Source organism: Sinocyclocheilus rhinocerous, unplaced genomic scaffold (assembly GCF_001515625.1).
Source record: "Sinocyclocheilus rhinocerous isolate Xijiao unplaced genomic scaffold, SAMN03320098_v1.1 scaffold1155, whole genome shotgun sequence".
Lineage (NCBI taxonomy): Eukaryota > Metazoa > Chordata > Actinopteri > Cypriniformes > Cyprinidae > Sinocyclocheilus > Sinocyclocheilus rhinocerous.
In genome coordinates, this window is record NW_015629044.1 from 1,166,212 (window position 1) to 1,178,564 (window position 12,353).

The window sequence follows — 12,353 nt, forward strand, 5'->3', positions numbered from 1 at the left end:
TATATATATTATATATATATATATATATATATACACACATTATATACACAATATATATATTATAATAAATAAATGCATACACTACCGTTCAAAAGTTTGGGGACTGTAGATATTTTAATATTTCTAATGTCTCTTTTATGCTTAACAAGGCTGCATTTATTTGATCAAAAATACAGAAGAAATCTGTAATATTGTGAAATATTTTTACTATTTAAAATAACTATTTTCTATTTTAATATATTTTCAAATGTAACTTATTCCTTTAATGGTAAAGCTAAAATTTCAGCGTTATTACTCCAGTCTTCAGTGTCACATGATCCTTTAGAAATCATCCTAATATGCTGATTTGGTGCTCAAAAAAACATCTGGGTAGTCAGTAGTCCGTATTCTTCTGTTTTCTCTTCACATACCAGTTCTGCAATACAATGCAATGCATATTCCTTTTTAAAGCTTCCAAGCATCCAAATTATTTTAAAGTAGCGTTATTACTCCAGTCTTCAGTGTCACATGATCCTTTAGAAATCATCCTAATATGCTGATTTGGTGCTCAAAAAAACATTTCCTATTATTATTCTAAATGTTGAAAACAGTTGTGATACTTGATATTTTTGTGCAAATCGTGATATATCTTTTTCAGGAATCTTTGATGAATAGACATTAATTTAGATAAAACTTCAAATATTTAAAATATAGAAGTTTTTACTCTTAATTTTGATAAATTTATTGCATTCTTGCTGAATAAAAGTTTTCATTTCTTAAAAAAAAATACATAGTCCATTTGTATACAAAAAATCAAAAGTACATTTGAACGCTATAGTGTATAAATATTGTTTTACCTTTTTGTCGCTTAGACCTGTCACTTGGTCCACAAATTCCTCCTGGATCATGAAGGCAGCCAGGTTGGCAGTGTAACTGGCCAGGAAGATGACAGCGAAGAAGGCCCAGATGGACACTATGAATTTACGTGGTGCAGGATTCTTGTGCATTCTCTGCCTGAAATAAATACTAATCAGTTGTGAAGTCTTTGTTTTCATGTAAAGGAGGAGCACTCATTAGACTCGGATACGAGCCTCATGAACAAAACTTCCAGCGCCCGACATAACTTCAAGCCTGCAAAGTAAACACTCTAGACTGCAGTAAATACCCAGCAGAGACTGCAACGTCTTACCAAAGGTCAAACTCCTTTGTTGTGCTATTACAGGATCAAAACCACTGTGTTGCCACCAGTGGCGTAGCTTTCATTAGATCTTTGGGAGACACACACACACACTTTGTCACATAATCTAGCAATAAATATACTTACATGACCTAAATGCAAGGTGAACTGCATTAAGAATGTGAATATTAAATATTTATATATATATATATATATATATATATATATATATATATATAAAGAGTGTACCTTTTTGTCGCTTAGACCTGTCACTTGGTCCACAAATTCCTCCTGGATCATGAAGGCAGCCAGGTTGGCAGTGTAACTGGCCAGGAAGATGACAGCGAAGAAGGCCCAGATGGACACTATGAATTTACTGGTGGTGCCTTTAGGGTTTTGCACAGGCACAGAGTTGTTAAATACCAGGCCCCACAACAGCCACACTGCTTTCCCCATGGTGAAGGATGGTCCGTGGGGGTCTGCGGAAGATGTATTTTCAATAACATCCTTCATTTGTGCCAAGTCTTTCTCAGTGCTTTAATTTTGGAAATAACATTATCTCCCCTCTGCACGGTCATTAGAGTACTTGCACAGAATAAAGCCAACATACAGCACCCTACTGCTCAGCTGTTAATCTTCATATTCTTGAATAGTTCATCAGCCTTTTGTTTTCATATAAGCGGGACTGCATGCAAGAGTTCACCGTGAAACATTAGGATAAATATACAGAAGCTAGAAACGGTTCCTTTGTAAGGTGGGTGTAGAAATTGACAGTTGATTTATCTTTAGATTGCTTTGACGTGCCTCCTTTTTGAAAAAAGACAAATCGAAGCTTTAAACGAGTCATCTAACAAGAGAAGAAATGGTTTTTAGTGCCACATAACAAAGGCACTCCAAATGAGGCTACATGAATTAAATCTGATCCACTTGAATTAAATGAAAATGAACTGAACTTTATTGAACTAACTCGGAGCCTGAAACCACTCAGCGCCGAACACAGTGAAATTAAGTATAAATTAAGCCTTTATGTTTTGCAAAAGAACAGGGGGTTTGTGGTGCAGATGTGAGACACTCTATCAGAGCAGGGCAAGGATTTTCAAGTGTGCCTGAAACTGAAAGACCGACTGCATTGCAGGGGAAACGGAGGAGGAACCGTGGAGGGAGGGAGTGAGTAGCTGAGAGTGCTAGTTACGTACCTTTGCCCTGAGCGAGGTTCCTGTTGAAGCCCAGGGGGCTGATGTACTCAAACATGAAGACAGCCATTGCAGTCACCAGCAGCAGCATCACAAACATCATTATCCACACAGACGCGCTGAAGGGCTCTGCGGCGAAGGAGGAGCGAGAGACAGGTAGATCAGGGAAAAAAGTCACAGTCAGTGACTATCATCCAGGTATTCTGCTTGATATGTGACTATAGACAAGCTGAAGAGATTAAAGAGCTATACCGTGGGAAGCAAATGCGAAAGTGTCCATTGGGGAAGTTTCTCAGACCCTGTAATTATTGGCCTTATGCTAATTAAATAATGGCTTGCTGATCTAGTGCCATCAAGCATATGAATCTAAAAGCGGCCCACTTCAGCGGATTTGTGGGCGACTCTATCGGCCTGTCGGATCTGCGGTTTGATTGGTGGGAAGACTTCAATATTTTGACAGGTGGAAATACGACTTGCCCCTCACGATCGTCAAGAAAGCGGCTGCTGTGCCCTGCAGATAGTTACCTAAAAACGCTGATGGAGAGACGGTTCCGTTGCTACGGGATACCATCACACTAATCCCTGTTTCCACGAAGGGGACGGAGAAATCGATGGCCTCTGAGCGCTCCTCATTGATTGTCAGGGAGCCCACAGCCATGACTGCTTTTTTGTACACCACCTGCGGAAGACGACGAGACGACACGGAGGTTTAGTCAAAAGCTTCAAAGTTTATACAGAACACCTGGGACATTTCGATTCATTTTTTGCAGCCAATGAAACCTGAGTTCCAGCATTTCACTCTCTCTGGATCCAAATTGAACAAATATCTAGATCCTTTCCCCAATTTCACATTTGATTGCTATCAGGCTTTGACTGTTACAAAATTACCAGTGGAGAGCGCGCGAGAGAAGGAGAAGCGCACTGCGCTTCTGTGAACAAAACTTTATTCAATCTAACCTTTGTTTAGCTGTGTAAATGGAAAAGCAGCGTTCGATAACAAATCGCATCGGCAGATTTGGCTATTGAAATCTTCTCACCTCTCCCACCATGCCGTTCCACATGTTGTTGATCTTCTTCCCGTGCTTCCCGTTGGTCACTAGATAAAGGTCATAGGTGAACTTCACATTCCGAGCGATTTTCTTGAGGATGTCAATGCAGAAGCCTTTGCAGCACTTTTTAATGTACGTTCCTCCTCCCTCAGTGGTGTTGCTGATGGATAGAGCACATTAATCACAGTTCAACTTAAAGCAGAATATCTGAATCATGATGTCAGGACCATTTCAAGCTTAGCTGACTGATGCATTTTCTGGATTGTTCCATGCATAGGGAGAGATATGGCAGTATTGCAAGTTTTGTGCTTTAAATATGGGAATGAATGCCTAAATTATTCCAATGTCTTAGTCGGTAAGATTTTTTTTTTTTAAAGAAATAAATAAATACTTTTATTCAGCAAGGATGCATTAAATTGATTAAAAGTGAAAGTAAAGACTTACATTGTTACTAAAAATTTCTATTTCAACTAAATGTTGTTCTATATTAATCAAAGAATCCTGAAAAATGTGTCACTGTTTCCACAAAAATATTAAGCAGTACAACTGTTTTCAACATTGACAATAATGTTTCCTGAGCACTAAATCAGCATATTAGACTGATTTCTGAAGGATCATGTAGACTGGAGTAATGGCTTCTAAAAATTCAGCTTGGCCATCACAGAAATAAATTACATTTTAAAGTATATTCAAATAGAAAAAGATGTTACTTTACATTGTAATAAAATTTCACAATATTGTTGTTTTTACTGTATCAAATAAATGCAGCCTGGCGAGCATAAGAGGCTTCTTTCAAAAACTTTTAAAAATCATACCGACCTCAACATTTGAATGGTAATGTAGATGGAAACTTTAACCTATTTGATGAAAGAAATGTTAATGACCACAAACACTTATCAGTAAACTAAAACTTACAGAATGGCATTTTGGCGTTTTTAAACAATGTGCTCTCTCTGGACCGTAATGTATGAATTTGACAGATTTAAATGTATATTTATTGTCACAACCTAAATGTTTGGGGAATTAATCTGAGCACTTGTGATCAGATGTTAGAGTCTTTGATTTCATGACTACATATATCACACAATATGTCAGAGTGTTACTTCATGTTCGTAAATCACAGAAAAAAGGTTAAGCACAGATATTGAAATTATATATTATATTTTATATATTATATTTTAACATTTTAATCTCACCAGAAACATGAAAGTACGAACAAAATCATCGTTATCTTTGTAGACCTCCTTTAGTGCAGTTACTATACAGTGTGTGAACTTAATGTGAATTTCACTGCATGTACACAATAACCAATCATGTGTGAACAGAGCGGGATTAAGCACTCAGAAGAGGAGTCACAATTGTATTTAGCTGCAGTGTGTCTAAATCATATTTTGGACAGCAGCCTGCTTGTGCAGACCATTCACTAGCTGGGATTACAGTACAGTAGGTATAGTGTGCTGAAGCATGAACGATAAAGCCTTTCGCTGCCGGCAGTGGAGAAATTTCTTAATTACAATGAATAGTAAGGCTTTCCCTTGAGAGCCTCTCAGGGAGCCATCAAGGGAGTGCCAAACCTCTGGTGAAAATTGCAGTCGGCTGGAGATTTCTGATGCCTCATAAAGACCACCGCCAATCTGTGCCGACTTAATTGCAGAGGGGTTCCTGTTTTCCCGAGCGAGGAGGAAGACAATTCTATTTACAGGGCAATCAAGATGATTATTTCATTTGGACTGGGGGATAATGTCCTGTTTTTACACATAGTCAGGAGGGGTTGACTGGAGTAGAACCTGCATAACTCCAGCTTACAGTACGTCAAGTGTTCATACACTCAACTTTTATTTATTTCTCAGCAGAATTTATCCTAGGGTACCACCTCACCCAAACAAAAGTCCTGTTTACACATGGTATTAAAATCTGGGTGATCCAATCCCAAGCAGTTAGCCAGATACATTAATGTTTACCTGGCAAGGACTAGGAGTGGCACTTATTATCAAATGTACCAATTTATTTAATTATAATTCAACTTTTCATTTTTTAATTGTTAAAGAATATATTTATATTATTATACATTTTTATTTTTTAATTACAATAAAAATTTAAATAAATAGATCACTTTACTTAGGCCAACTTTACTTATGTCAAATGAATAAAGAAAAACATTTGGCAAAAAGACAAACAAATGCAATGTAGATGTTGCAATTAAAAATGACTTTTGAATTTTTTTCTTTATTGTTAAATTTAATGACATATTTAAACAACAATTAGATTAACAGTTTTAAATGTCCATTTTGTTTATTTTATTTTTTTTGCCAAATCAACAATTTGATTTATTTATTCAGATTTGTGCATATTTTTCATATGCAGAGATCCTTACACTGAGTCAGGAATGCGCAAAACTTTTGGTTTTGTCCAAGACAGTTTACAGAACACTTATTATAGGGACAATCCCCCTGGAGTAGCCTGGGGGGTAAGTGCTTTGCTCAAGGGCAAAATGGCAGTGGTTAATGGACTGTCCCTTGTTGGGTTTAAACCTACAACCTTTTGGTTAACAGGATCCTTAACTACAAGTCTGCACAACATGCACACTGGTGAAGGCATGTTCTGGACATAATTATGAGAGACTGGTGTGAATATAGAACACTCTCCAATTAGCAGACAGTTGTTCAAAGCAGCTAAGCTTGTAGAGAAAAGTGTACTTTAGTAAAGAAAAAAATGACAGGGTTGCAGACAGGACAGAGCTGCATTAGTAATCACGCCACCATCTGTGAGTGGAGCATATCCACTGCAGAGTTCAGACAGACAACACTTAAATTAGCAAAGTCACCTGGGAAAACCTCATTTAACTTTTAGATTGAAGCTAATTAAGACTCGGCTCTCTATGTTCTTTAAACAGATCAGCAATAAGAAAAAAACCACTTATGAGTATACTTTGTCTCCACAGATTGCTCCCATGCACGCCAATTCCTTCTTCTCACTGCGACCTATTTTTTGCTATCGCCATGTATTTGATGTAGTCCCGATGTAGCCCCAGATGTAGTCTGCATGCAACGACTATAAATATTTTTTTCAGAGACCTCAAAATAATGCAAATACTTCCATTATGTCTTACCAGAGAAAGTGCATGTGCACTGCGTAAACCTTCATTACTGGAGATGCCAGAGGTTGAACAAAACAAAACGAAAAATCTATGAAAAATTACTCTGCTTATCAAAATTATTATTAAAATAAAAATTACTGCACCTCAAAAAATGTGCATTGCATAGGCCTTCATTACTAGGGAAGCAAAAGTTTGAAATATAAAATAAAATAACAAAATAAAATATTAAATATTCTGTTTATCAAAATTATCATTAAAATAAAAATTACTACAACTTTAAGAAGTGAATTTTTTACTTTTAATCACAGAATCATTTGCCTGATTGTCCTAGCTGCTCCATAACCAGTACCTGAACAATATAAATGAGTCTACAATGCAGATACAGTACAGTCTACAAATGACTGAAAAGCTGAGCTATGAAAACATAATCTGTTATTATGTTTGAAAAAAAAAGCTAATTGTAAATCCAGCCGAGCACTGATCTCATGAAAGCAGAGGAGTGTTTTTGGCAGCAAGAAGTGGCTGCATGCCTTCTGACTGCAGAAATGAACAAACTTTCCTGTTTCCACAATGAGAGAGACACACATTCGACTGCCTAGGCAAAATCCAGTTTAAAATCAATCTCTTCCCCTCTGCGCTGGCTATGACGCACACAATGAATTCCCCTGGCTCCTGCAGAGGTTCTATTCAAACTCTCACAAGGCAGAATCCATATTATTACATGTATTACAATGGGAGTCTTCCTCCCATTTTGATACCCAGCGGCAATAAGAGGGGCTCCCTTATGTCACCAGACCGCTTCCTCGCTACCTTTACTACACCAATTACATTCTTATGAACAGGGGCGGACTGGGACAAAAATTCAGCCCTGGCACTGTAGCCACACCGGCATGAAGACACACTGTCTGTTTGTTTCTTCTTTTAGAGATTTTTTTATTTTATTATTTTTTAATATGGCAGGCAATTCTGATTCCTTGCCCAGACAACACAAAGTGTGAAAATCTAGGAGTTAAATCTAAGAGGTAAAAGTTGGAGTTGATAGTCTGAGCTGATAGAGTTGACAACAGGCTTCAGATATCTGAATTCTGCCATTTGCTTTTAAAGTACAAATATCTCAGTGACTCATCAGAGTGATCTTGAATTGTGTGCATCTGTTTGTGTGTGTTGGTCACTGAAGCATGTTTCCTCTGTGTCTGCAGCTTGTCAAGCTGGCACTGCATCAGTTTCTGCATCTATAGACCTCAGTGGCAGCTAAAGTAGAGGGTAAAACAACAGCTGAGGATACCAGATGAGCTGCTGTTCACACATCATCACATTTATCTCTGACAAAGGTCAGTCAGAGTCTTAGACTGTCTGTCTGTCAGACTGGGCCAAAAAAGTCTTAAAGTATTAGTTCACCCATCAAAATGAAACTTCTGTCATCTTTTACATATCTTAATTTCATTCCAAGCCTGCTGAATTTCTTCTTTCATGAAACAAAAAAAAGAGAATTTTTGAAGATCTACTTATTTTGAGGCCACACTTTTTATTTGATATAAAATCAAATGAATGCAGCCTTGGTGAGCATAAGAGACCACTTTCAAAAACATTCAAAAAATCTTACCAACCCCAAACTTATTTATTAACTTATTTACTCACCCTCATGCCTTCTCCAAACCTAAATGATAATAATAATATGATAATAATAATAATTATTATTATTACAATTTAAAATAGTTTTCTAATGGAATACTTTAAAAAATTTAATTTATTCCTGTGATGCAAAGCTGAATTTTCAGCATCATTACTCCAGTATTCAGTGTCACATGATCCTTCAGAAATAATTTTAATATGCTGATTTGTTGCTCAATACATATTTCTTATTATTATCAATGTTGAAAACAGTTGTGGCACTTAATGTTTTTGTGGAAACAGTGACACATTTTATTTCAGAATTCTTTGATAAATAGAAAAAAAAACAGCATTTATAAGAAATTGATTTTTTTGTAACAACATAAAAGTCTTTATTGGCAGTTTTGATCAATTTAAACTGTTATATACTGTGATATACTGTAGGGCTGCACGATTATGACAAAAATCATAATTGTCGATTATTCCCTTGAAACATGTAGAAAGAAAAAAACGCATCTTAATCGTGCAGAATAACTTAAGTGGACTTTGAACGATCAATTGCCGCTTTGAACGATTACGTAATTGTGGCATCCATAATTGTAATCGCGATTAGAAATTCGATTAATTGTGCAACCCTAATATACTGTTTATATCAGTGACAGATGAGCTTTCAAATAAGTAAGAAATCTTCTATTGCTTTTACCGTAAACATTCTGTTTACTGTGATTATGGCTCAGTAGTTAAGTTGACTGAGTAATTTTATGATAAAAGCAAGCAGATAAGGAACCAATAAAGTTAGGCTGAGAGAGAGACACAGAGAAAGAGAGGCAGGTCTATCTCAGGGAGGACCGGACTATATATCCTGCCAGTGTCTTTGCATGCCTCAGTAATTTCTTCCTCCCTTTCCTCTTCCTCCAAACGGGCATAATGCTTGAAATTGGACTGTGCCATTGAAGGAACACAACAGAGAGCACTGGCCTGTTTGCAAGTGGACATGTGTGGCATCCATGTACACTCTCGTGTGTTTGTGCATTTTCTCAGTTCTTTAATGAGACTAATCTTCATGCATACAGGGCAAGCTATAGTGATCCTATGAGATCATATATTCTTCGCCCTATTTAGCAGTGTAAAAAAATCCAATAAAAGCGTTTCTTTACATGGGCAGTTTTCACACTCTGTGTTAATCATGGCTCACAGATCACAACAACTTTTATGACTGTGCCTTTTTTTAATAAACTCAAACATGTAAACTACTGTTCATAAGTCTGGGGTCTGTACAATTTTAAAAAAAGATAATAAGAATAATTTTATTCAGCATTAATTTGATCAAAAGTGGCAGTAAAGACATAAAACTGTTTTCAGCATTGATAAGAAATGTTTCTTCAGCATCGAATCAGCATATAAGAATGATTTTTGAAGGATCGTGTGACACTAAAGACTGGAGTAATGACTGCTGATAAATCAGCTTTGCCATCACCAGAATATATTAACAATATTTCATAATATTACTGTTTATACTGTAACTTTAGAAAAGGCATTTTTTATTTTAGAAAATTAATTTTTTAGAAAAACCTTTGGGTCTCCCTTGGAAAATAAGCACCTAAAACTCAGTTAACACCTGTAAAATTCCAATCTAGTGTCAAGCGGACAGTAACACACTACAATACTTATTGATGTACAGTATGTAGTCATGCAATCAACAACCCTCCACATATATCAAACATTCTTTAAGAGTGCTCTAACATCACTCTACGCACCTCTCTAGGGTCAGAAAGTCAAACATCCATCGGTTTGAGAGTGATTCTTTCAGGGGATGTGTGAGTGATAGAGAAGGTGAGCAGCAAGCCTTACTCTTTGATGTGTTTGCGGCAGGGCACAGAGTTTCTCATGCAGGTGCCTGTCAGGCGCTCCACATTCTCCACAATGACAAAAGGCTTCTCCTCTAGAGTTACAATGGTCAGGTGATTGTCGTCTGTCTCCGCATCACCAAAAGAGTTGAAGCGAGGCCACACAGGATATTTCAAAGTCAAACTCTGGTTCTCCCATTTGCCCATCTGGAAATGAATTGAAAAGAGGAGTGTCACATTACTGCTCAATAGCTTACTGGCATTATTTTTTTACTTACAATATTGCCAACACATCAATGTACACAATAACAACAGTGACAGAAAGGAAAAAAACGGAAAGATTAAAAAATAGGTGCTCATGATTGTAATGAAATTGTAAAAAAAAATCAAACTAAAATTAAAATAATATTAATAAAAAATATTAATAAAAAATATTGAAAAACTTTTTAAGTGTGAAATGTGAAAATTTAAAAAGTGTGAATGTGAAGTAAGTTCTTCAAATGATTTCACACATTTATAATAGTGAAAGAGAAGGTGTGACTCTGTCTCAACCTCACCAGTGTCACACTAACACAGATTTGTTTTTCCTTTGGATGCCATGTTTGTCTGTGTCTGTCTTCTATGGCTAGACTGTGATCACTAAGCATGTATTTGCTGAGGATCCGTCTCTGCTTTGTGTCTTTCGCTCTGTCTCTCTCTCAGTCCCAGAGAGCAAGGTGTGGGGATAAAGCAATGCTTGAGAGCAAATCATATCAGATCCACCGATGCCAGGCAAACACATTCATCAAACAGTGCCACATACAATAACAACAGTGACAGAAAGGAAAAAAACGGAAAGATTAAAAAATAGGTGCTCATGATTGTAATGAAATTGTAAAAAAAAATCAAACTAAAATTAAAATAATATTAATAAAAAATATTGAAAAACTTTTTAAGTGTGAAATGTGAAAATTTAAAAAGTGTGAATGTGAAATAAGTTCTTCAAATGATTTCACACATTTATAATAGTGAAAGAGAAGGTGTGACTCTGTCTCAACCTCACCAGTGTCACACTAACACAGATTTGTTTTTCCTTTGGATGCCATGTTTGTCTGTGTCTGTCTTCTATGGCTAGACTGTGATCACTAAGCATGTATTTGCTGAGGATCCGTCTCTGCTTTGTGTCTTTCGCTCTGTCTCTCTCTCAGTCCCAGAGAGCAAGGTGTGGGGATAAAGCAATGCTTGAGAGCAAATCATATCAGATCCACCGATGCCAGGCAAACACATTCATCAAACAGTGCCACATAACACAGTCCCTGTGTCTGAATATGCAAAAATACACAAAAACAAAGATGTGACATGAAAAAGATCAAATAAATTTCTACAGTATGTTGTTTAAAAAATAAAACATAGTTTACAATTTTAAATAAATAAATAAACAAACAAACTTAATACACAAAAATACAGGGACAGGAAAAAGATCAAATAAAATACATTGTAACAGTGTATACAGTATGTTGTATAATGTTACAATTTAACATTGTTAAAAAAAGAAATAAATAAAAAGATGTAAATAAACAAATAAAACTAATCAAATAGTTCCACATAACACAGTCCTTACACACACACACACACACACACACACAGACACACACACACAAAGAGTAAGAAAATGCCAGTAAATCATAAAATTATACAGTATGCTTTTTTTAAATAAAGTAATAAAGAAATGTAATAAAGAAACAAAAAATAAAACAAAAATAAATTATATTAATCAAATAGTGCCACATACAGTAATATATAGATACAGAGTTCCCTATCGATACTTCAATCGTACTGCGTCTGTTTAAGACGCTTGGGGAAAACTCCTTTATCTCCGATGACTGAAGCCTTTCAATAACGCAGTGTAACTGCATGGCCATTGGTTTGTGCAGGGAATAAAAAACAAACCAATGCTGAGTGTGTTTCATGCTTGGGCGCCGCCCACGCTAAAGCAGCACTCATTGAGATGGAATGTCCTCATTGCGAGGATATGAGTCTCGCCTCTCTGCGCTCGCGGAAAGCTTTCTTTTCAGAGAGCGACTCCGCCCCTCGCACCCTCCCGCTTTCTTCCTCTCAGGAGCCTGTGAGGAAAAAGCAGCGGGGCAGAGGAACTCGGCGCTCGGTGACGAGTGAGCCCACGCCGGCTGAGCCCCCGCGTACCTCACTCTTTCCACTCACCATTCTTTCCGGAGGTCCATGACGAGATCACCAAGTCTTGGCGTGCCCCCTACTCTGCCCGCCTTCGTGCCTCATCTTTGTCCGCCCTCCATCAGTCGATGGCGCCGAAGAAAAAGGATACGACAGACTGCCTCCCCTGGATGAGTCAGTGGCCACGCATCTCTGCCCGCCCACGGCCATCGGCTGGAAGGCAAAGGCCGC

At 37.1% G+C, this 12,353-nt stretch overlaps 1 protein-coding gene across 1 annotated transcript in view; it reads right to left on the reverse strand.

Annotated features, from left to right (window-relative positions):
* The window catches only part of LOC107738640 (glutamate receptor ionotropic, NMDA 2A), a 66,842-nt gene that overhangs the window by 14,066 nt on the left and 40,423 nt on the right, over positions 1-12,353 (reverse strand). Inside the window, exons 4-8 of the mRNA XM_016550419.1 lie at positions 9,958-10,160; positions 3,387-3,558; positions 2,875-3,028; positions 2,353-2,478; positions 1,406-1,635 (exon numbers count right to left, since the gene is read on the reverse strand). Coding sequence (XP_016405905.1) covers positions 1,406-1,635; positions 2,353-2,478; positions 2,875-3,028; positions 3,387-3,558; positions 9,958-10,160 — 885 coding nt within the window. The remainder of the gene's footprint in view (positions 1-1,405; positions 1,636-2,352; positions 2,479-2,874; positions 3,029-3,386; positions 3,559-9,957; positions 10,161-12,353) is intronic.